This window comes from Somniosus microcephalus, unplaced genomic scaffold, assembly GCF_052327205.1.
Source record: "Somniosus microcephalus isolate GS21.2 unplaced genomic scaffold, FLI_Smic_1.0 unresolved_chr3, whole genome shotgun sequence".
Classification (NCBI taxonomy): Eukaryota; Metazoa; Chordata; class Chondrichthyes; order Squaliformes; family Somniosidae; genus Somniosus; species Somniosus microcephalus.
In genome coordinates this window covers 35,626,201-35,652,398 of record NW_028225181.1, presented here as the reverse complement: position 1 = coordinate 35,652,398, position 26,198 = coordinate 35,626,201, and the positions used below count along the sequence as shown (strand labels likewise).

Genomic DNA, 26,198 nt, shown 5'->3' with positions numbered 1-26,198 from the left:
AATGTTACTGCAAGGCCACACTTAACCTCATCCTGCTGTGCCTCTCATCACATCCCCTTCACTCTGCCTTCCCTAACCTACTCCTGAACATCCATACTCACACCAACTTACCTTTCACCTCCACCCATCCCTCTCTATATTATCACATACCCATCTCACGAGCCTCCCCTCACACTCACCCTCATCCTAGTCCAAGCATACCAACTAACACACAAGCGTAGGCAGTTGTGTGTTTTAGCCAATGTTCATATGAAGTTTCTGTTAATGTGGTGTCAAACATTGAAATCTTTATTTACAACATTTTCCGTTCTTGGACATACCTGTGTGCACCTTTCGATGTGGCTCAGTGAGTTGCAGTGAATGCTGAGACATAACGGTAACCCCCGCAATGCTGATGTGTGTGACAGGAATGGTTTGGGCATTGTAGGGATGCTTTGTGTTGCTGGTGTGGGCTGGTGTTAACCTGGCGCACCATGTGTCATCCAGGGCGTGCAGCATCAAGTGAAGAAACTCTGGCCATGGTGAGGCCATCTCTGGAGTCCAGATCAGCAATGTGGCCGGGTGTTGATGCCCTCTGTGCTGTGCAGCATCAGGAGTTGCGGAACAGGTTGGTGTTGTTGTTGGTGCTGGTGTGCCTGGTGCTGCAGGTGTTGGGGCTGATGGTGATGAGACTCTGAGGCCCAAGGTGAGACAGTATAAACCGTACCTATTCTGATGTAATAGATGGCAGGTGAACTTGAGATGTCAGAAGCAATATGTCAATGGTGAGAGGTTGTTCCAATGACGTGACACTGGATAGTTTGTTCCAAACACTTGCAACCTGCATAAAGCTCAATCTGTCTTCCAAATGCAGCAAGCAACAGCTTCTGTGCTTGAGAAGTGAAGAGATGTGAGATGGGAGCTTTTATAGCACATTTCCAGCTGTCAAGTAATGAAATGATTCCATGGCCTTTCACCTCCCGCCCTGCTTACCTGATGTGATCCCCGAGCAGCATGGACCACGTGGGTGAACTGGTAAACTCTGACGGTGAGCTGACAATAGTTGTTAATCCTTTGTTAACATGGTCATAATGAGCTGGATTGCCTCCCCCACTGCTACGTGTCGGGTCTGCTCAGCGCTGACAGACCTGATATTTGGGAAAGGCACGTGGCGGCGGGTTGACAACTCGCCCACACTGGGAATTACCCTCCTGGAGCTCAGTGACCAGCCTCATCATGTTGGGAGAAACTTGTTTCATTTCTGCTGTATAGTGCCTAATTGAAAGATGAGGTGCTGTTACTCAATCTTGTTTTGTGCTTTGTTGGAAGACTGTAAGAGGCCGAGAATGGAGAGATCAGAGTGAGAGTGGAGCTGAGAATTAAAGCGATAGGCGATCAGAAGCTTGGGGTCACACTTACGGACTGAGTGGAGGTGTTCCACAAAGCAGTCACCCAATCTGCGTTTGGTCTCGCCATCGTGAGCAGCGAATACAGTATACTAGATTGCAAGTACAACAAGTAAATCGCTGTTTCACCTGGAAGGGGTGTTTGGGGTCCTGTACATTGGGAAGGGAACAGGTATGAGGGGCAGGTATTGCATCTCCTGCGCTTGCACGGGTAAGAGTCGTGGGGAGGGGATGGCTTGTTGGGGTGATTGAGGAGTGGACCAGGGTGTCATGGAGGGAGCGGTGCCGTCAGAATGCTAAAAGGGGAGGTGAGGGGAAGATATGTTTGGTGGTGCGATCTCGCTGGACGTGGCGGTATTGGTGGAGGATGACCCGTTGAATGCGGTGGCTGGTGGGGTGAAACGTGAAGACAAGAGAAACTATATTGTGGTTCTGGGAGGCGGGGGGAAGGGGTGAGAGCAGAAGGGCGGGAAATAGAATGGACATGGTCAGGAGCCATGTCAACCACGGTAGAGGGGAATCCTCGGTTTAGGAAAAAGGAAGACATGTCGGAAGCACTGGTATGGAAGGTGGCATTGTCAGAGCAGATGCGGCAGTGATGGAAAAACTGGGAGAATGGACCAGCGTCCTTACAGGAAGCGAGGTGTGAGGAAGTGTATTCCAGGTAGCTGTGGGAGTCAGTGGGCTTATAGTGAATGTTTGTCAATTGCAGCAATAAAGCTTATTCTGTCCCGTTACAAGTTTTAAATGTCCCTGTGCTCCTAATTTATAGGGGAGCGGAGTCTCTCACTTTATTCCCATTAAACTGGCTCTAGATTTATTTCAGGTGTAACTGGTCCGACAGTTTTTGGGTAATTTTCCAGAAGTTCCCTCCCCAAGCGGGGCCTAACACACAGGGGGCAGATTATGGGGAATTCCCGGGTTCACTGACCCCAGTTTACCCAGGAGCCACCCGCTGTGTGCGAGGCCCTACCGCTGGCCGGTGTGTGTCTGTACTCCAGTTAGATTGGAACCTTTCCAGCGGCAGGTTTAAGATCCTGAATATCAATCTTTACTCAATGTTCAGGACTGTGAATAATTGTAAACATTTACAGCTGAAAGAATTCCCGATTCCCCAATATTCCCAATCCAGGAAACTACCCCCTCGACAAGACACACCCTGCATGGTATTGGAGTAAATATCGAAATGTTAGTGATTTAAACTCGGGTTTCTCTCCTGTTTCCAATTGAAATGGTGGATGTGGAAAATATTTTAAATGAATTTTATCTTTACTGCCTGATTATATATTTTATTTACATTCTGCTGTCCAGCCTTATTAAATGTGATTTATTGTAATTCAATTATCAGACTCTCAGTGACCTGTTTCTGCTGATTCGATAAAGACTGTAAAATCCCTACTTGTTCAAAAGGATTAATTTTAGATTCTCCGGTCTTTAGGGAATTACTGACCGATCCTTTTATTTTATTGGTCATATTTGTGTTGAAACTGCTTCTCTCTGGTTTAACTGAACTGTTTGTTTCCCTACATTACGGAGCAACAACACAATCCGTGACTGTTCTACAATTCACCCAACAGTTAGAGACAAATAAACCATTACCTCAACACCTGGCATTTGTGCAGTACGGGTCCCAGCCGCTGGAGTCCTTCACACTGAATGGAGCAGCCTCCTAGATCGAGTTTTTTTATTGTTTCACAGAGTCCAATGACATGAGACAGGACCGCACAGTCAATTGGGGTCAATGTCAATCTACTAAATGTAAGTGATTTCACAGATCCCACTGTGGTCCGAGCCAGTGCTTGATTCTGAGACTCAAACAGGTAGTGGAATGTGTTCAGGAGGTTCCTTTTATCAGTTTCGCTCCATGTGTTTCCAATCTGTCCTTCAATCTTCTCCATCATCCAGTCAATCACTCGGCAGGTGGTTTGATGAAGAAATGGACCCAGAAACTTCTCCAGGGGCCGAGCTGCCTGTGGGGAGGAGAGACCAGCAACAAAACGGAGAAATATCTCAAATCGCCCATCTTCCTTGCTGTGGGCTTCTCGGAGGAGTTTCAGGATGTCCCCGGGATCTGGAGTCAGGAATTGCGCGAGTGCGGCTACAAACTCTTGGATGGTGAGGTGCGGGAATGTGTACACCACGCTCTGGACAGAATCATCTCTCTCCAAAAGGTCCATCATGAACCCAGACAGGAACTGGCATGGTTGCAGATTGTACTTGATCAAATCTCCATTTCCAAACACAATCTTCTTCTCGGAGACTCCTGTGAAGGCCATCTCACCGATCTTCAGTAACACATCACGGGGGCTTTCAATCTCTCGGCCATGGTTTTCCAGAATGTTGTAAATGTAGTAGGAATATAGTTGGGTGATGGTCTTGGGAGGTCGCTGCTGTTTCCTATTTCTTCGTGTAAAGAAGGGACCCAGTGACAGACCGAGGATCCAGCAATAGGAAGGATTGTAGCACATGGTGTACAGGATCTCGTTCTCTTCCACGTGTTTGAAAACAGCTACTGCCACCGTCTGATCTTCAAAAAACTTGTTGAAATATTCCTTCCGCTCTTCACCAACAAATCCCAGGATTTCAGCCCAGACACTGATCTCAGCCTTTTCCAATAAATGTAATGCAGTGGGGCGGCTGGTCACTAGCACTGAACATCCTGGGAGCAGCTTGTGCTGTATTAAACTGTACACAATGTTAGACACTTTACATCGGCATTCGGGATCTGTGCACATGTGCTGAGGTTCAATATTTCTCCGATTGTCAGCAAAATCGATACTGTCCTTGAATTCATCCAAACCATCGAATATAAACAGCAATCCCTCTGGGTTCTTCCAGAGCTCTCCCAGAATGTTTCTCAAGTAAGGATAGAAAATGAGTATCAGGTTCCACAGGTTTATTTTACAGTTAATAGCGTTCAAATCGCGGAATTTAAAGCTGAAAACAAATTGAAAGTTTGGGTATATTTTCCCAGTGGCCCAGTCATGCACAATCTTTTGTACCATTGTTGTTTTTCCAATCCCCGGGACTCCGCTCACTGCTCCTGAACTCCCAGAATTGGATTTTCTCCGGGAAAAACTGCTGTGGAACAATTGATCAGGTCGGATTTTTTTCAGCTTTCCCCGGACATGTTTCTCTCTCCACTCTTCATGGTCTCGGCCTCTTGCCAGCAGTTCATGTTCTACAAGTGTCCGATCTCGAACAGTAGAAATGACCGTTAGCTCAGCGTATTGATCAACTACCTGGAAAATCTTAACCTTCTCCTTTATTAGGATAGTGTTCACTCTCAGTGTTTCAGTTTGTACCCGGAGTGTTTCCTTGTGTTTCTGTTGAAGATCTTCAAATGGAACAGAGAGAAAGTGGTCTCAATGTTAGTTGTATTGATATGATGAAGTTAACTTCTCAATAACATTTCATTATTCAGTAAAATGTTGCAAGATTTAATTCACAGCTTCAATAGAGGTGGATGTTGAAATTAAAACTCAGTTAATGGAAACCTCGTTTGAAAGCAAACAATGGCTGAGAAGAGTTTCCAATCCTCACTTGATTCTAATATTCACTGAACATGCAGGTTTCAATGATATGACTTTTCCCTCTGATGGTTAATACTTTCCGGCCTGCCCTTTACTATTGACATCTCATCGTGGCTGGAGAAGAACTTGGAGTGGGAGGGGGAGGATCCAGTTGTCGTGGTCCATGTAGGAACCAAAGACCGGTATGACTATGAAAGAGGTTCTGCTGAGGAAGTTTGAGGAGCTAGGATCCAAATTAAAATACAGAAACTCAAAGGTAATAATCTCTGGATTGGTACCGGAGCCCCGCGCAAATTGGCATAGTGCCAAACAGAATAGAGGTTTAACTCTGCGGCTCAACGAGTGGTGTGGGAGGAAGGGCTTTCAATTTATGGGGCACTGGCACCAGTACTGGGGAAAAAGGGAGCTGTTCCTTTGGGATGGGCTCCATGGGGCTGGGACCAGTGCCCTGGCAAACCAAATAACTAGGGCAGTAGACGGAGCTTTAAACTAATGAAGGGTTGGGGGTGGGAGGCTTCAGGAAAGAGTACATTTAAAAACAGTGAGAGAAATGTCAAGGCTCTAGAGCAGAGTAGAGTTTTGGGTAAAAATAAGCAGAGTGCGTCAGGATGGGAGAGAGAGACTAACAAAGGTAATAAGGCATCAATGACTGAGGTAACATCAGGGGAAAATAGAAATACGTCAAAGCTAAAAACACTATAACTGAATGTGTGAAGCATTCACAACAAAATAGATGAATTAATACTGCAGACAGAAATTAACAGGTTTGATCCAATAGCCATAACGGAGATTTGGTTGCAAAGTGGCTAAGGTTGAGAACTAAATATTTCAGGATACTTAACTTTTAGAAGAGGTAAGCAAAATGGAAAAGGAGGAGGATTAGCCGTGATAATAAAGAATGGGATAAAGACAGTAGAGAGAAAGAATCTTACCTCTGAAAATCAAGAAGTAGTGTCAGTTTGGGCGGAGCTAAGAAACAGCAAGCGGCTGAAAACATTGGTGGGAGTTGTGTATAGGCCCCCAAAACAGCAGTTGTAAAGTAGGGCAGAGTACAAATCAGGAAATTAGAGGCGAATGTAACAAGGGTAATACAATAATCATGGGTTACTTTAATCTACATATAGACTGAACAAACCAAATGTGCAGTAATACTGTGGAGGGCAAATTCACGGAATTTATGCAAGTTAGGTTTGTAGATCAGTATGTTGAGGAACGAACTAGGGAACAGGCTAGTTTAGATCTAGTATTGTGAAATAAGAAAGGATTAATTAATAACCTTGTAGTAAAGGGGCCTTTCGGGAAGAGTGACCATAATATGATAGAATTTTATGTTGCGTTTAAAAGTGATTTTGTTAAATCTGAAACTAGGGTCTTAAATAGAAACAAAGCAAACTACGTAGTTATGAGGGACGAGTTGGCTAAGATAGATTGGGAAACTACATTAAAAGCTATGACGGTAGAAAAGCAATGGCGAGCAATTAAAGAATTAATACATATTTTACAACAAATATACATTCCTTTAAGGTACAAAATTCCAACAGGAAAAGTATTCCTACCGTGGCTAGCAGGAGACGTTAAAGATAGTATTAGATCAAAGGAAGATGCTTTTATTATTGCCAAAAAGTGTGGTACGCCTGAGGTTTGTCAGTATTTTAGAATTCAGCAAAGGAGGACAAGAAACTGATAAGAAAGGGAAAATAGAATGAGAGTAAACTAGTGAGAGACATAAAACAGGCTGTAAAATCTGCTAGTTATGTAAAAAGGAAAAGATTTGTGAAAGTAAATGTGGGTCCCTTACAGGCTGAGACAGGAGAAATTATAATGGGTAATAAGGAAATGGCAGATAAATTAAACAAATACTTTGTGTCTCTCTTCACGGAAGAAAAATGCAAAAAACTTCCCAGAAATAGTGGAGAACCAAGGGTCCAGCGAGAATGAGGTACTGAAAGAATTTAGTAATAGTTAAAAAGCTACTGGATAAATTAATGGGACTGAAATCCAATACATCCCTTGGACCTGAGGGCCTACATTCTAGGGTTTTGAAAGAGTTGGCTACAGAGATAGTGGATGCACTGGATGCCATTTTCCAAAATCCCCTTGATTCTAGAACAGTCCCCACAGATTGGAAGGTAGCAAATGTAACCACATTATTTAAGAAAGGAGGGAGAGAGAAAATGGGGAACTGCAGCCCAGTTATCCTGACATCAGTCGTAGGGAAATTGATAGAATCTATTATTAAGGACGTGGTAACAGTGCACTTAGAAAATATTAATAGGATTGGGCAGAGTCAACACTGATTTATGAAAGGGAAATCGTGTCTGACGAATCTGTTAGAGATTTTGAGCTTGTACCTAGCAGAATAGATAAGGGGGAACCAGTGGATCTGGTGTATTTGGATTTTCAGAAGGCATTCGATAAGGTGCCACACAAGAAGTTATTAAACCTCAGTATTTAGGACTCGTGGGATTGGGGGGTAATATACTAGCATGTATTGAGGACTGGTTAACGGACAGAAGAGAGTAGGAATAAACAGGTCATTTTCTGGTTGGCAGGCTGTAACTAGTGGGGTACCACAAAAATCAGTGATTGGGCCTCAGCTATTCACAACATATATCAATGATTTGGATGAGGGAACCAAATGTAATGGCCCAGAAATTCGGGTCAGGGGCTTCCCACGGGTGCAAGCCCCCGACCTGCACTTAACTTGCGCGCCGGCCGTTGAGTTGTGGGCCCCCGTGGAATTCCGATCCTGGGCCTGCTCCAGCTGCCGGCGGGCAGTGCTTGCGGATCCCAGGGGTGCAGTTAGTTCGATGCGTCCCCTGGGATCACGTGGGCCATGGGCTGCCAATCGGAGCAGGGAATGCTCCATTCATAAGTTTGACAGGAAGAGCTGTCAAGACTTATAAATACTACGGGCCCCAAAACCTCACTAAATCTTCAAATAAATTTAAAGAAAAAATTCAGATTTTTTAAATAAACTATAAATTACACGAAATAACTATTTTAAACAATAATTTAAATATTTGAAAAAAATAATTTTATTTTCTAACTGGGCTAAAAATACACTTACCTTGCTTTAAGGTATTTAAAAATAATAAAGCTGTGGAAAAAATATTTCAATTTTAATTAATTCACCACTTATCTTGTAAGAAGCAGGCCCTGCACCTGATTTTTAAATGTGTAACTTCTGGAGACTTACCCTCCCAGGAAAACCTGCAAAAAAACATAAGTTCGATGCGCACGCGCAGCCTCTCCCGCACATGTGTTCGAACTCTGAACCCCTTCGTTCAGGGGAATGGAAGATCCGGTTTCCCGCGCATGTGCAGTGCATGCAGGAAACCGGCACTTCCATTCGGCCTACAGGTGAGTACGCATGGGGAGACCCGAAGTTCTGTGCCAATATATCTAAGTTTGCTGATGATTCAATGCTGGGTGGGAATGTAAGTTGTGAGGAGGTTGTAAGAAGGCTTCAAGGTGATATAGAGAGGCTAAGTGAGTGGGCAAAAACATGGCAAATTGAATATAATGAGGAGAAATGTGAAGTTGTCCACTTTGGTAGGAAAAATAGAAAAGCAGAATTTTTTTAAATGGTGAGACTTTGGGAAATGTTCGTGTTCAGAGGGACCTGGATGTCCTTGTACACGAATCACAAAGTTAACATACAGATACAGCAAGCAATTAGGAAATCAAATGTTATGTTGGCCTTTATTACAAGAGGATTTGAGTACAAGAGTAAAAACATCTTACTGCAGTTATATAGGGCCCTGGTGAGACCACAGCTGGAGTATTTTGTGCAGTTTTGGTCTCCTTACCTAAGGAAAGATATACTTGCCATAGAGAGAGTGCAACAAAGGTTCTCCAGACTGGTTCCTGGGATGGGGGGACTGTTCTATGAGGAGAGATTGAGTAGACAAGGCCTATATTCTCTGGAGTTCAGAGAGTGAGAGCTGATATCATTGAAACATACAAAATTCTTACAGGGCTTGAGAGGGTAGATGCAGGGAGGATGTTTCTCCTGGCTGGGGAATCTAGAACCAGAGGTCACTGTCTCAGAATATGAGGCGACCATTTAGGACTGAGATGAGGAACCACTTGTTCACTCAGAGGGTGGTGAATCTTTGGAATTCTCTACCCCAGAGGGCTGTGGAGGCTCAGTCATTGATTATATTCAAGACAGAGATCGATAGATATTTGAATATTAATGGAATCAAGGAATATGGGGCTAGTGCAGGAAAGTGGAGATGAGGTAGAAGAACAACCATGATCTTATTGAATGGCGGAGCAGGCTCGAAGGGCCAAATGGCCTCCTCCTGCTCTTATTTTTCATGTTCATTACAAATCCACACATGATCCTGGTTATAAAAGACAGTAGACTTCTAGTAGCTCAATCATTCACACAGTCAGTGGTGCTTACGATCTTCAGAAATGGGAAATAGGACATTGGCTATCTGTGGGAAGAGGGACAGACTGTAAATGGTCAGAACCCCACTATTATTTTATCAGACCTTGGGCACGTTATCTATGATATTGTGTGCATTGGGTGATGGACAGTCTGGGAAGGGAAGTAAGTTCCAATCGGCAGACTATTTGATCCTTAACTGAGATTCCAACCCCATATCCTCTCCATCACCAAGACTGCGTACTTCCACCTCCATAATATTGGCCGTCTCTGCCCTTGCCTCAGCTCATCTGCTGGTGAAACCCACACCAATGTCTTCATTACCTCCAGGTGAACTCCTCCAACCCTCTCCTGCTCAGCCTCCCTATTCCAAAGCGCTCTTGGTCAGCCTCCCACCTTGCACCCTCCGGAAACTTGAGGTCATTCAAAACTCTGCTGCCCCGAACCTAACTTGCCCCAAGTCCCGTTCACCCCATTCCTCGCTGACCTACATCAACTCCGCGTCCGGCAATGCCTCGTTTTAAAAATAATCATTTTTTGCATACCGATCCCTCCATAATGACCTCACCCTCTCAATCCCTGTAGCTTCCTCCAGCCCTACAACCCAAGATCTCTGCACTCCTCCAATTCTGGCCTCTTGCGCATCCCAAATTTTCATCATTCCATCATTGCCAGCCTATTTTCAGCTTCCTCGGCCCTAAGCTCTGGAATTCTCTATTTAATCCTCTCTGATCCTTAACAGAAATCCACTGTCCTTATATCAGGACTCGTACATGTAATCTGTGGTATTGTGGGCACTGAGCGAGAGACAGACTGTGAAAGGACAGGAGGTCATTTGCTGTTGCTTCAGGACTCTGGTTATCTGGTGTATTAACTCTACTTCCACAGTCACCTGATCACTGGTGAAGGTTACTGTCATTCTGAAGGTACAGAGGGGAATGAGAAAGATTATTCAAGGTATTAGGAGTTTAGGTTGAGGGGGTTTGATGTGCTTTGTTTGGGCGAGAGACTTCTGTATTGAAACATTTTAATGGAATTCACGACATTCGTGCAGGAAACAGGCTCACATTTACAAATTAATCAGTAACCGAGAAAATTGAATGTCAGAAGTAGGAAGTTAAACTAAGGTAACTTTTTTACCCAAAGGGTAATAGAGCGGGGGAACAGTTATCAGGGAAGGACACTAAAGGGGCAGTGTTAGTGGAGTAAGGAGACAAGTAAATGCGATTCTGTGGATACACTGAGAGGAAGGCTAGTTGGGTTCATCTCTATAATAGAGAAACGCTCATTTGGGAGAAATGGCCATTTGCTGTCCCTAATCATTACATAGGATATACAGCACAGAAACAGGCCATTCGGCCCAACCAGTCCATGCTGGCGTTTATGCTCCACATGAGCCTCCTCCCGTCTTTCCTCATCTAAATCTATCACCATAACCCTCCATTCCCTTCTCCCTCATATGCTTGTCCAGCCTCCCCTTAAATGTATCTATACTATTCGCTTCAACCACTCCCTGTGGTAGCGAGTTCCACATTCTCACCACTCTTTGGGTAAAGAAGTTTCTTCTGAATTCCCTGTTGGATTGCTTGGTGACTGTCTTTGATGGGCTCTAGTTATGCTCGTCCCCACAAGTGGAAACATTCTCACTGTATCCACGCTATCAAAATGTTTCATAATTTTAAAGACATATATTAGGTCACCCCTTGCCTTCTTTTTATCAAGAGAAAATAGACCCAGCCTCTTCATCCCTTCCCGATCATTATACCCTCGCATTTCTGGCATCATCCTTGTAAATCTTCTCTGCACCCTCTCCAGTGCCTCTATATCCATCTTATAATATGGTGACCAGCACTGTACACAGTACTCTTAGTGTGGTCTAACCAAGGTTCGATACAGGTTTAGCATAACTTCCCCGCTTTTCAATTCTATCCCTCCAGAAATAAACCCTAGTGCTTGGTTTGCTTTTTTTATGGTCTTGCTAACCTGTGTCGCAACCTTTAGTGATTTGTGTATTTGTACCCAGAAATCTCTTTGTTGCTCTACCCCACCGAGACTCGCACCCTCCAAGTGATAAGTGACCTCCCTATTCATCCTACCAAAATGTAATACATCACATTTTTAGATGCTGAACTTCATCTGCCAATTATATGCATTCTGCAAGTTTATTATTGGCCTCCTGTAACTTGTTGCAGTCCTGCTCAGTATTGACTATCCTCCCCCCACAATTTGGTGTCATCTGCAAATTTAGAAATTGTGTTTTTGATTCCTAAGTCTAAATCGTTAATGTAAATTGGGAACAGCAGTGGTCCCAGCACTGATCCTTGTGAATCACCACTACCCACCTTCTGCCACCGTCAATAGCTACCCTTTACTCCTACTCTCTGCTTTCTGTCCTGAAGCCAGCCAGCAATCCAATGTGCTACTTGTCCCCTGACTCCACATTCTCTGACCTTGTTCATCAGTCTATTATGGGGTTCCTTATCGAATGCCTTTTGAAATCATATCCTGTTATATTGTGTTTCAGAAATTATGAACCCAGAATTTGCGGTTGGAATGACAGCGAACTGACAGCATTTGCCATGATTCTTGCTTTGAAGCTGACTACAACTGCGGGATTTTGGCACATGAGCAGGTGCATGCGAAAATCGTGAAGTTGCGGTCTTGTCAATGAGAGCTCCGAAACAAGCTGCGCTGTGCCCCCCCCCCACCGCCACCTGCTCCCGCTGAGCCGGCAATCAGTGTAAATACCAGATCAGGGAAACTGAAGAGAACTTCAGCTCTTCCACATATGTACACTTTCCAATTCCTCACAAAACGTTAGATCGAAAGGAATTGCTGAGACTGGGGAATTAAAGCGTTATTACTAGTAAACAACTGTTAAGGGTCTGGAAACTAATTTTACTTTTGCGCAGTGTGGAATTTGTCCATTTTAATAGAAGTATTTGTTTTAAGGAAATTTTCAGAGGAAATATTTTAATGTTTGCCCAACCTTATCTCAGGTGTGGTATTCCCCCTTGTGAGAGCCCCAAGCATTGTTTTGCTCACTAACATTTTTTAATTTTAAGGACTTGTTCACTCCCTTGTTCGCTGTCTGTGAGAATTCTGACTGTAGATTGGCTGCTTAGGCAGACTGTTGAGGTCACAGCAGTTCGCAAAAGGAAATCCCCATTAACTGCTGTTGATTTGACTTAAAGCTCAGAAAACCCAACGCTCTCGACACAGTGATTGTGAGAATCTTGTGCGAAAAGAACTTTGGGGCAAGCCCCCTCCTGAGGGCCCCACCATCACAGAAGTCAGTCTTCAGCCTATACAATTCACTCCAGATATCAAGAAACTGCACTGAATACAGCAAAGGCTATGGGCCCCGACAACGTCCCAGCTGTCATGCTGAAGACTTGGGCACCAGAACTAGCCACCCCATCAGTCTACTCTCAAACATCAGCAAAGTGATGGAAGGTGTCATCGACCGTGCGATCAAACAGCACTTACTCACCAATAACCTGCTCACTGAAGCCCAGTTTGGGTTCCACCAGGATCACTCGGCATCCAACCTCATTATAGCCTTGGTCCAAACATGGACAAAGGAGCTGAATTCCAGAGGTGAGGTGAGAGTGAATACCCTTAACATCAAGGCAGCATTTGACCGAGTGTGGCATCAAGGAGCCCTAGTAAAACTGAAGTCAATGCGAATCGGGGGGAAAATTCTCCACTAGCTGTTCCGCATTTCGGATCTGGAGCTGCGGCTGGAGTCACTGTGGAGCATCCGCGAGGATGAGACCTACGTGGATAGCACGTTTAACGGAGGTGATCACACCGCAAGTAAAGAGTGCATAGGCAGAAAGGGAATGGGTGAACACCAGACAGAGTAAAAGAACTAGGAAGGTAGTGCAGGAGTCCACTGGGTCAATCTCGCTCTCCAACAGATTTTCCGTTTTGGACACAGCTGGGGAAGATGGTTTCTCAGGGGAATGCAGCAAGAGCCAAGTCCGTGGCACTACGAGTGGCTCAGCTCCACAGGAGGGGAGGAAAAAGAGCGGGAGAGCAATAGTGATAGGGGATTCCATCGTAAGGGGAACAGATAGATGTTTCTGTGGCCACAGACGTGACTCCAGGATGGTATGTTGCCTCCCTGGTGCCAGGGTCAAAGATGTCACTGAACGGCTGCAGGACATTCTGAAGGGGGAGGGTGAACAGGCAGAGGTCCCGGGCCAAATTGGTACGACGACATAGGTAGAAAGAGTGACGAAGTCCTGCAAGCAGTATATAGGGAGCTAGGAAATAAATTCAAAAGCAGGACCTCGAAATTCAGTAATCTCTGGATTACTCCCAGTGCCACGTGCTAGCGAGAGCAGAAACAGGAGAATAGATCAGATGAATGCATGGCTGGAGTGATGGTCTAGGAGGGAGGGATTTAAATTCCTGAGTCTTTGGGACCAATTCTGGGGATTAAAAGCTGGAGGATTACACGTTGGCAGAACCGGAACCAATATGCTCTCAGGGGGGTTTGCTAGTGCTGTTGGGAAGGATTTCAACTAGTTTGTCAGGGTGCTGGGGACCTAAGTGTGGGCCCAAAGCAGAGTGAAAGAAAGCTGGAAGTGCAAGGTAGAAAAGTAGTCAGCAAAACTAGTAGGGAGCAGAAACGAAGGCCAAGAGTAAAGAGGGTCAAAGTGCAGAAAAATATTAAACAATGTTGAAGGCACTTTATCTAAATGCACGTAGCATTCGCAACAAGGTGGATGATTTAATGGCACTAATGGAAGTAAATGGGTATGATGTAATTGCCATTACAAAGAAATGGTTGCAGGGTAACCAAACCTGGGAACTGAATGGTCCAGGGTACTCAACATTTAGGAAGGACAGACAAAAAAAGGAGGTGGCGTAACGCTGTTAATAAGGGATGAGATTGGTACGGTAGAGATAAAAGATCTTGGCTCGGCAGACCATGATGTAGAACTGGATTCAGTTTGTGTGGAGCTAAGAAACAGCAAAGGGTGCTAAACATTGATGGGAAATGTGTATAGGCCACCAAACAGTAGTGATAATGTAGGGCACAGTATCAATCAAGAAATTAGAAGTGCATGTAACAAGGGCAATACGGTAATCATGGGGGATCTTAATCTACATATTGATTGGGCAAATCAAATTACCACTAATGGTGTGGAGGACGAATTCTTGGAATGCATGCAAGATGTTTTCCTGGATCAGTATGTGGAGGAACCAACCAGGGAACAGGCTATTCTGGATCTGGTACTGTGTATTGAGAAAGGACTGATCAATAATCTTGTGGTAAAGGGGCCTTTAGGGACAAGTGACCATAATATTGGTAGAACTTAAAAACAAAAAGAGGGCAAGCGCTTTGCTGGGAGTGTACTATAGGCCATCAAAAAGTCAGCGGGAGACAGAGGAACAGATATGTAGGTAAATCTCAGAGAAGTTTAGAAATAATAGGGTAATATAGAGGATTTCAACTTCCCCAATATTAACTGGGATAGTTGTTAGATCCATGTGTTAATGGAGACACGGAATGCAGGAGTTGATTTAACAAGTGTTTACTGAACAAAGTCTGGAGGTGAACTAACAACACAAGACGCTACACAGGCTTATATACCCGAGTGGTCACTACTGGTACTACAGTATACAGGGGCTTCAAAAACATAGTTCCTCTTACCAGGTACATACACTACAATTCCTCCCCTTTTAGATAAATAGTACATTACATTTTAAGTAATCATTAAATAACATTTTTACGAGAACAATAATAGACACATTTGCTGAAGTTAATCAATTACAAATTTAGTCTCTCTGGAGGCTTCCTGACTCGGTCCGGATAACGCCTCAGTGGTGTAGTAGGCTCTTTTGGCAAGGTCGATTCGGCTTCAATGCCAGTGTCGGGTTCATCTGGTTCCAGTATCACCGGATCGGAGGTAAATACTATGGGTATCTCTGCTTCATCACTAGGCGTATAGAGTTGTGGTGTAGGTTGTCCTTTTTTGGATGACTCTATGATCTGGTCAGCATGGCGCCTTATTATGCTTTCTCCAATGTCCACGGTATACATCAGCGGTCCTAGTCATGTGCAAATAGTTCCAGGCTGCCATTTCTCGGTACGGTAGTCCCGGGCCAAAACTGGTTGACCTATCTGGAAGGTTCTAGTTGGCCTTTCATTCATGCTTTGAAATTGCCGGTTCTCTACGTCCCTTCTGACGTTTGGCTTGACCAAATCCAGCCGGCATCTTAGTCTTCTATTGAAAAAAATCATGGCGGGGGTTTGGTTTGTAACCACGTGTTGCATTCCTGTACGCAAACAAGAAGTTATCTACCTTATGTTGTAGGTTTATGTCTTCATTACCCATGGCCTTTATGGCCTTCTTGAAGGTCTGGACAAACCTTTCAGCCAATCCATTGGTGGCGGGATGGTATGGGGTGGACTTGTAGTGCTTAACCCCATTGTTTTTTTAAGAACTTCCTGAATTCTTCGGACGCAAATTGCGGTCCATTATCAGAACAGATCTGTGCAGGCAGCCCATTCCTGACGAATATGGTCCTTAATACTGTGATGGTTTTTTCCGTGGTGGTGGAAGACATCTTTATTACCTCCGGCCACTTGGAGTGTGCATCCACCGCGATTAAGAACATTGAGTCCATAAATGGACCAGCAAAGTCGCTATGTACCCTTTGCCATGGAGATGAGGGCTACTCCCATGGATGTAGAGGGGCTTGTGGTGGGGCGTTTTGGACCTTCTGGCATCCTAGACAGCTCTTGGTCATTTCTTCGATGTCTCCATCGATACCTGGCCACCACACAAACGCTCTGGCTAAGTTCTTCATTTTCACTCCACCCAGATGCCCCTCGTGAAGCTCCTTTAGCACTCGATCCTTGAGTTTGGGTGGAATCACCACTCTGGATCCACACATCAAGGTTCATCGGCACACTGACAGCTGTTCTCTTCTTTGCGAGAATGCTGGCAACAGTGGTTCGCCACGTGCTGGCCATCCCTTCACCGTTAAATCGTAGACTCGTGAGAGTCGGGTCATTTCGCGTTTCCTTTTCAAATGCTAGAATTTGTCACCGGTAGACATTCCACTATGGTCGAGTGGAATATCTCCACTGGGTCCACTGTAGTCGTCTCTTCCACCGTTGGCAATGGTAGGCCCGATAACCCGTCAGCATTTCCATGCTGTTTTGATCCTTTGTATTCTATGTCATATTGGTGTGCCCCTAGGAAAAGGGACCACCTCTGCAGCCTTTGCGCTGTCATAATGGGAACGCCCTTTTTAGGGTTGAATATGGAGACGAGGGGTTGATGGTCAGTCAACAAGGTAAATTTTTGCCCGTGTAGGTAATGGTTGAATTTCTTCACCCCCCACACCAGGCTGAGCGCCTCCCTGTCGATCTGGGCATAGTTACGCTCAGCTGAGTTCAATGAGCGTGACGAAAAAGCTATCGGCCACTCCAAGCCATCAGGGAATCTATGCGATAATACCGCTCCCACGCCGTAAGGGGATGCATCGCACGCCAGTCTGATTGGCAGTGATGGGTTGTAATGAGCCAACACATCCCTGGATGTGATCAAGCCTTTGCATTTATGGAAGGCACGTTTACAGTCTTCGGTCCATTTCCAAACTACTCCCGTTTGTAGCAGTGCGTTAAGCGGGTGCAGAACCGTCGACAAGTTTGGTAAAAATTTATGATAGTAATTTACTAATCCCAGGAACGACCTTAATTGAGAGGCATTTTCAGGCGCTGGGGCCTTTACGACCGCTTCAATTTTTTCAGGTGACTTATGCAACCCTTCTTCGTTAATGACATGGCCACAATATATTTGTTTCTGGAAAAATTCGCACTTGGGGCGATTTGCTCGTAGGCCCCGTTCTCTCAGCCTCGTGAGCACCTGCTCCAAGTTGGCAAGGTGCTCGTTGTCGTTTTCTCCTGTTACAAGGATGTCGTCTAGGTAGCATTGAGTCCCCGGAATCCCTTGCAGGACTTGCTCCATAGCTCTTTGCCAGATAGCCGGAGCTGATGCCACCCCGAAAACTAGTCGATTGTACTGGTACAGGCCTTTGTGTGTGTTTATCGTGAGATACTTTTTAGAGGCCTCCTCAACCTCCATCTGTAGATATGCCTGTGCTAAGTCAATTTTGGTGAAACGTTTCCCTCCGGATAGTGAGGCGAAAATATCTTCTATCCTCGGAAGAGGATACTGTACAGTGTGAAGAACCGGGTTTACAGTCACCTTGAAGTCCCCACAGATGCGAACTTTTCTCTGTTCTTCAGATTTATCATTATTCAACGTTTTCTTCATGATCGGGACGATGGGTGTTGCCCACTCGCTCCAATCTACCTTGGATAACACGCCTGCTTTTTCCAAAGTCTCCAGCTCTGCCTCGACGGCTGGACGAATTGTGTATGGCACCGGCCTTGCCTTAAAAAACTTGGGAATTGCCACATCTTCCACTTTTATTGAGGCGGTGGCGCCTTTCAGGGTTCCTAGTTCCTGTTGAAACACTTCTTTGGCATTAGCCAAGATTTCTTTTAATCGTCCAGGTATGACGTCATCTTCGTTTTTTTTCTTACTGGTCACCGTCAGTGTCTGAATGGAGTGCCAGTCCAAACGTATCTTTCTGATCCATTCACGTCCCAACAACGGTGGACCACCATCTTGCAGAACGTATAAATACAACTTCTGTATTTCCTTGCCATTGTATACAACAGGGACCCTTATTTTCCCTCTGGGGTATACTTTCTGCCCCGTATATGTATTCAAGACAATGGATGTGTCTTTCAAAGGTATATGCGGAAATAGCCGCTCACAATCCCGTCGACTCATGACGGTCAGAGCTGATCCTGTATCTAGCTCCATTTTGACTGGGTTCCCCGCTATCATGAGGGTAACCCAAATGGTCTGGTAATCTTTTTTGGCAATTACATTATGTAATTTGAGACAGCTTAGTCTCTTGTTTCCGGAGTCGCTATCGCTCGTGGTCTTCGGAGCTACTGTCCGTCATCATTTGTAACTTTCTGTACTTTTCCTTATTGACCTTTTTACTGTCAGCGGATTTCTTTCCAGATCTGCATACACGTGCAATGTGTCCCATCTTTCCTCATTGCCTGCATGCTTTGTCCTTGAACCAGCAGTCCTTCTGGTCATGGGTGGATCTGCCGCAGCGATAACATCTCTCGAAACCCCGTGTCATTTCATGGGTGCCGAAGTCCTGTGTCTTTTGCTGTATCTCTGCAGCTCCTCTTGCTGCTGCTTCGTATGATACAGCCACATTGAAAGCCTTGTCCAGTGTCAATCTTTCTCAGAAAGTAGTCTTTTCTGTGTTCCTTCACTTAGGAGACCGCAGACGAATTTGTCTCGTAGAGAATCTGCCAGTCCTGCCCCGAATTGGCAGTGCTTTGACAGCTTTCTTAATTCAGTGAGGTAATCAGCGTTACTTTCATCCTTGTGCCGATTCCTCCTGAAGAATTTGAATTGTTCCGCTATCAGCAGCGGTGTTGGGTTTAAGTGCTCCTGTAAGGTATCAACAATCTCATTAAAATTCTTGTCCATCGGTTTGGCTGGAGTGATCAAGTTTCGTAACAGCCCGTATGTCCTTGCGCCCATCAGATTTAGAAGTACCGATGCCTTATCATCTGCTACTTCATTCGCCTTGCAATATACCTCCACTCTTTTCCACATATGTGGCCCAATCTTCTATATCACTATCGAAAGCAGTAATATTGCCAGTCTTCAGTATCTTGAAAATCTAAAATGGCACTTCCCGCGCTTTTCCTCCGTCCCCGATGGATCAAAATGGCGCCTCCCGCACTTTTCTTTCTTCCCCGCCGAGTTAAGATGGTGCCTCCCGCGCTTTCCCGCCGCTGCTGCCAACGCTGTTCTCCGCGGTTCCCGTTGCGACCTGCAGCTTTTCGCGGTATTTCTATTTTTTTTTATATATATCGCTTCAATATTCTCTCCGTAATTGAAGAACCGTTCCCGTCGTGGAGCGGACCCTCTGCGACTTTTTTTAATTATAGCGCTTCAATAGTTTCTCCGTTACTTGGCGAACCGTTCCCATCGTGGAGCGGACCCTCTGGGACTTTCCCCTCCCTCTGCTCGGTCCGAACGCCGACCTGCTTCGCAGCACCGCACCCTGAGTGCTCCACCCTCTCTCTTTGCTTCTGTTTCCCGACTCGCTGCCCGGCCTCGTTGCAGAGCCACTCGATCGAGCTCTAGCCCACCACAGCCCAGGAAGGATCAGTGCACTACCTGCCACCAGCCCGTTTAGCTGGGGAGACCACAGACTGGAGACCAAGCCTGGCCCTCGTTTTCGAGTTACTTCGAGTCATTTATTTATTTTTTTCTTGCTTCTGGCTTCGACCTTCGTCTGAGGAATTGTTCCCCTCGAGGTGCTGCCGAATTGCAGGTAAGTTCGTTTCTAATGCGTCGCCACTGTTAGATCCGTGTGTTAATGGAGACACGGAATGCAGGAGTTGATTTAACAAGTGTTTACTGAACAATGTCTGGAGGTGAACTCCAGCACAAGACGCTACACAGGCTTATATACCCGAGTGGTCACTACTGGTACTACAGTATACAGGGGCTTCAAAAACATAGTTCCTCTTAAAGGTACATATACTACAATATGTGTGAAAGGCTTAGAGGGTGCGGAATTCTTAAAGTGCATCCAGGAGAGCTTTTTGAGCCAGCATGTAGAATGTCCTACAAGAGAGGGGGCGGTACTGGACCTAATTCTAGGGAATGTAGTCGGGCAAGTGGTAGAAGTGTCAGTAGGAGAGCATTTTGGTGACAGTGATCATAATTCGGTGAGGTTTAAGGTAGTCGTGAAAAAGGAAAAAGACGGATGGAAATAAATGTTCTAAATTGGGGGAAGTCCGATTTTAATGTAAGGCAGGATCTGGCCAAAGTGGACTGGGATCAGCTACTTGTAGGAAAATCCACATCAGAGCAGTGGGAGTCTTTCAGAAAGGAAAGAGAATACGCCAACATGTTCTTGTAAAGGGCAAGGATGGGACCAGCAAGCCCAGGGAATCCTGGATATCAAGGAAATACAAGAATGGATTAGGAAAAAAGGGAGTCTTATGGCAGATACAAAGGAATAAAGAGTGGAAGCTCTAGAGGAGTATAGAAAGTGCAGCGGGGTACTTAAAAAATTCGGAGAGCGAAGAAGGGGCATGAAAAAACACTGGCAGGCAATATAAAGGAAAATACCAAGGTATTTTATAAGTATACTAGCTAGAGTACCCGGCGGTGCCGAGGCTTTTTTTGAGGGCATGTTGTTGTTGGAAGGGAGCGAGAGCGAGCGGCTGGGGGGGGCGGAAGAGAGCGAGAGCGCGAGGGTCTTGGGGGGGGGGTGGGGTGGGGGGAAGAGAGCGCGAGGGTCTTTGGGGGGGGGGGGAGAAAGAGAGCGCGAGGGAGCCGTGGGGGGGGGGGGGGGTCAGCGCGAGGGAGCCGTGGGGGGTCAGCGCGAGGGAGTCGTGGGGGGGGGGGGGGGGGGTCAGCGCGAGGGAGCCGTGTGGGGGGGGGTCAGCGCGAGGGAGCCGTGGGGGGGGGGGGGTCAGCGCGAGGGAGCCGTGGGGGGGGTCAGCGCGAGGGAGCCGTGGGGGGGGTCAGCGCGAGGGAGCCGTGGTGGGGGGATTATTGGAAAAAATTCTGAGGGACAGAATTAGTCTCCACTTGGAGAGGCAAGGATTAATCAAGGATAGTCAGCATGGCTTTGTCAGGGGGAGATCGTGTCTGACCAATTTGATTGAATTTTCCGAGGGGGTGACTAGGTGTGTGGATGAGGGTAGTGCAGTTGATGTAGTCTTCGTGGAATTCAGTAAGGCTTTTGACAAAGTCCCGCATGGGAGACTGGTCAAGAAGGTAAGAGCCCATGCAATCAAGGGCAATTTGTCACATTGGATCCAAAATTGGCTTAGTGGCAGGAGGCAGAGGGTGATGGTCGAAGGTTGTTTTTGTGACTGGAAGCCTGTGTCCAGTGGTGTACCGCAGGGATCGGTGCTGGGTCCTTTGCTGTTTGCAGTGTACATTAATGATTTAGATATGAATGTAGGAGGTAAGATCAGTAAGTTTGCAGATGACACGAAAATTGGTGGAGTGGTAAATAGCGAGGAGGGAAGCCTTAGGCTACAGGACGATATAGATGGTTAGATGGGCAGAACAGTGGCAAATGAAATTTAACCATGAAAAGTGTGAGGTGATGCATTTTGGGAGGACTAACAAGGCAAGGAAATACACAATGAATGATAGGACCCTAGGAAGGACAGAGGAACCTTGGTGTGCATGCACATAGATCCCTGAAGACTGCAGCACAGGTAGATAAGGTGGTTAAAAAGGCATATGGGATACTTATATTCCATGCCTCGGCTAATGAAGGCAGGAGCAGGGAGGTTATGATGGAGCTGTTCAAAACGCTAGTTAGGCCACAGCTGGAATACTGTGTGCACTTCTGGTCGCCACTCTATAGGAAAGATGTAATTGCATTGGAAAGTGTGCAGAGGAGATTCACCAGGATGTTACCTGGGCTGGAGTGCTTCAGCTATTACGAGAGACTGGACAGGCTGGGGTTGTTTTCCTTAGAGCAGAGAAGGCTGAGGGGGGGACCTGATTGAGGTGTATAAAATTATGAGGGGCATTGATAAGGTAGATAGAAAGGAACTCTTCCCCTTAGTAGAGGGGTAAATAACCAGGGGGCATAGTTTGAAGATAAGGGACAGGAGGTTTAGAGGGTATTTGAGGAAAAACTTTTTCACCCAAAAGATGGTTGGAATCTGGAACTCACTGCCTGAAGCATTTCGATGAGGACTTGAAATGCCATAGCATACAAGGCTAAGGACCAAGTGTTGGAAAATGGGATTAGAATAGACAGGGCTTGATGGCTGGCACGGACACGATGGGCCAAATGGCCTCTTTCTGTGCTGTATTACTATATGACTCTAATATGGCTGAATTTTACATTAAGTTTGAGTTATGTAGTCCAATCTGAAACGAAGGTCTTCAATCTAAACAGAGGAAACTACAAGGGCATGAGGAATGAATAGGCCAGAGTAGATTGGGAGACTACACTAAAAGGTATGAAGGTAGACATACAATGGCTAACATTCAAGGAAATAATGCATACTTTGCAAATATATATTCCTCTAGGGCATAAAAACCTAGAAGGAAAAGTGATCCAACCATGGCTAACAAAAGAAATTAAAGCTAGTATTAAATTAAAGTAGGAAGCTCATACAGTTGCCAGGAAAAGCGGTCAGCCTGAGGATTGGGATCCTTTTAGAAATCAGCAAAGTGGGACCAAGAAATTGACAAAGGGAAAATGGAATATGAGCACAAACTAGCAAAAAAGATAAAAACGGATTGTAAAAGCTTCTATAGGTATGTGAAAAGGAAAAGACTGGTGAAGGTAAAAGTAGGACTCTTACATTCAGAAATGGGAGAATATATCATGGGGAATGAGGAAATGGCTGAGAAATTAAATAAAATACTTTGTTTCTGTCTTCACGGAGGAAGACACAAAAAACCTCCGAGAAATACGAGAAAAGCAAGTGTGTGATGAGAATGAAGAACTTAAAGAAATTATTAGTAAAAAACAGTACTAGCAAAATTAATGAGACTAAAAGTCGATAAATCTCAATGACCGGATGTCCTACATCATAGGATTTTGAAAGAGGTGACCATTGGGAAGGTGGACGCATTGGTTGTCATCTTTGAGGATGTAACCAGTGAAGTAGACAAAGGGGAACCGGAAGATGTGGTGTATTTGGGTTTTCAGAAGGCCTTCGATAAGGTCCCACACAAGAGGTTGGTGAACAAAATTAGGGCACATGGAATTGGGGTACTATACTAGCATGGATTGAGAATTGGTTGACAGAAAACAAAGAGTAGGGATAATCGTGTCTTTTTCAGGATGGCAGGCTGTGACTAGTGGGGTACCACAAGGATCGGTGCTTGGGCCCCAGCTATACACAATCTATATCAATGATTTGGATGAGGAAACTAAATGTAACATTTCCAAATTTGCTGATGATACAAAGCTAGGTGACTGTCAGTTGTGAAGAGGCTTCAAGGGGATCTCGACAGGCTCAATGAGTGGGCAAGAACATGGCAGATGAAATATAATGTGGATAAATGTGAAGTTATCCACTTTGGAAGAAAAAACAGAAAGACAGAGTATTTCCTAAATGGTGAAAGATTGGGGAATTCAGATGCTCAAAGGGACCTGCGTGCCCTTGGTTATAAGTCACAAAGTGAGTGCAGGTGCAGTAAGCCATTAGGAAGGAAATTGTATGCTGGCCTTCATTACAAGAGAATTTGAGTACAGGAGTAAAGAAGTCTTACTCCAATTATATAGGGCCATGGTGAGACCACACCTGGAGTATTGTGTACAATTTTGGTCTCATTACCTAAGGAAGGATATATTTGCCATAGAGCGAGTACAACGAAGGTTCCCGAGATTGATTCCTGGGATGGCGGGACTGTTGTATGAGAAGAGATTGAGTAAACTAGACCTGCATTCTCTTGAATTCAGAAGAATGAGGGGATCTCATTGAAGCATACAAATTTATTACAGGGCTAGATAGGGTGGATGCTGGGAGAATGTTTCCCTTGGCTGGGGTTTCTAGAATCAGGGACCACAGCCTGAGGGTAAAGGGTAGGACATTGTGGACTGAGATGAGAAGACATTTCTTCAGAGGGTGGTGAATATTTGGAATTCTCTACCCCAGAGGGCTGTGGAGGCTCAGTCATTGGGGATATTCAAAAAGAAGTCGATAAATTTCTGACTAGTAAGGGCATCAAGGGATATGGTGATAGGGCCAGTGAATGGAGTTGAGGCAGATTATCAGCCATGATCTCAGTGAATGGCAGAACAGGCTCGAAGGGCCGAATGGCCTACTCCTGCTCCTATTTCTTTTGTTCTTATGCCTAGCACAAAGGAAGATGGTTGTAGTGGTTGCAGGTCAATCACAGCCCCAGGACATCACTGTAGGAGTTCCTCAGGGCAGTGTCCTAGGCCCAACCATCTTCAGCAGCTTCATCAATGACCTTCCCTCCAACATAATCTCAGAAATGGGGATATTCGCTTCTGACTGCAGTGTTCAGCGCCACTCAACTCCTCAGATAATGCAGCAGTCCATGCCCGCATGCAGCAAGTCCTGGAGGACGTTCCGGCTTGGGCTGATAAGCGGCAGGTAACATTTGCTCCACACAACTGCGAGGCAATGATTATCTCCAACAAGCGGGAGTCTAACCACCAACACTTGACATTCAATTGCATTACCATCACCGAATCCACCACCATCAATATGCTGCAGATCACCATTGAACAGAAACTTAACTGGACCAGCCACATAAATACTGGGGCAACAAGAGCAGGTCAGAGGCTAGGTATTCTGCAGTGAGTGTCTCACCTCCTGACTGCCCAAAGCCTTTCCACCACTTTCAAGTCAGGATTGTGATGGAATACTCTGCACTTGACTGGATGAGTACAGCTCCAACAACACTCAAGAAGCTCGATACGACAAAGCAGCCAGCTTGATTGGCACCCCATCCACCACATTAAACATTCACATCTCTCCACCACCGGCGCACCGTGGCTGCAGTGTGTACCATCTAAAAGATGCACTGCAGCAAATCACCAAGGCTTCTTCGGCAGATCCTCCCAAACGCAGAACCTCATCCACCTAGAAGGACAAGGGCAGCAGACGCAAGGGAACAACACCACCTCCAAGTTACACACATTCCTAACTTGGGAAGAATATCGCCGATACTTCATCGTCGCTGGGTCAAAATCCTGGAACTCCCTCTCTAACAGCACTGTGGGAGTACGTTCACCACACGGACTGCAGCGGTTCAAGAAGATGGCTCACTACCACCTTCTCAAGGGCAATTAATGCAGGCCTTGCCAGCAATGCCCACATTCCATAAATAAATTCTAAAAAAGCAGGAAAGCTATTAAAATATATTTTTAAATGATTTTAACATTCCCTTACATTTAAAATTAGTTTAGGTTATTTTTGGCCCCTATAAAAATGTTTACATTTATTTTTCAAAAATATACATTGTTTAAAATTTTTAATTAAATTGTATTTTAATTAATTCTTGAACATGTGATGATTTTTTTATTTCAATATTGTGAAAAATCTTGCGGAATCCTATTATGCATATGGCGATTCCGTATACAAATGAATCACCATGAGCATCTTAGGAATCACCTTTGTGATTAGTTGAGCAGTCCCACGTGATCCCAGGGGTGCCAGTGAACCGCATGCCCCCTGGGACAATTGGGCCATTACGCAGGCCTAAGCAAGCAGGCCCACGACTGGAAGTGTCTGAAGCTCCGGTGGCACTATGTAGGTGCCTCGTTTTCTTGTGGTTCTAAGGATTTCGTCCGCGGCAAGCCTCCGACCGCAATTTCCAGCCCAATATTTATTTAAACCATTACGCTGTTAAAAGCAGGTCCTAGGCCTGCTTTTACCAGCCATGAGAGTTTCGGGGGTATTCACTGGGCAACTAGCCCAACTCTATGCCAACAAATATCCATTTCTAATAGATGGGTACGATTTGTCGAGCAAAATATTGCCAGATTGCAAGTTCAGGGTTTACTTGCATGCAGATAACTGGACCATTGTCTATTCCTCACATTCCTCCAAGGATTAATTTTCTACTGTGTGAACAGCTGTAAATCTTCTGTGCATAGAATTTCACAGTGTATCAGGATCCTGCCTGGTGGGTGTGGGTTTTCAGTGTAACAGGATCCTGCCAGGTGTGTATGGGGTTTCACTGTATGAGGATCCTGCCAGGTGTGTATGGGATTTCACAGTGTATCAGAATCCTGCCAGGTGTGTATGGGGTTTCAGTGTATGAGGATCCTGCC

General features: G+C 45.3%; 1 protein-coding gene across 3 annotated transcripts in view; it reads right to left on the bottom strand.

Annotated features, from left to right (window-relative positions):
- LOC147091365 (NACHT, LRR and PYD domains-containing protein 3-like) overlaps positions 1–26,198 on the bottom strand; it is a 93,977-nt gene that overhangs the window by 14,876 nt on the left and 52,903 nt on the right. For all 3 annotated transcript variants that reach the window (XM_085976750.1, XM_085976751.1, XM_085976752.1), the window contains one exon: positions 2,985–4,722. In XM_085976750.1, the coding sequence (XP_085832876.1) occupies positions 2,985–4,722 (1,738 nt within the window). The remainder of the gene's footprint in view (positions 1–2,984; positions 4,723–26,198) is intronic.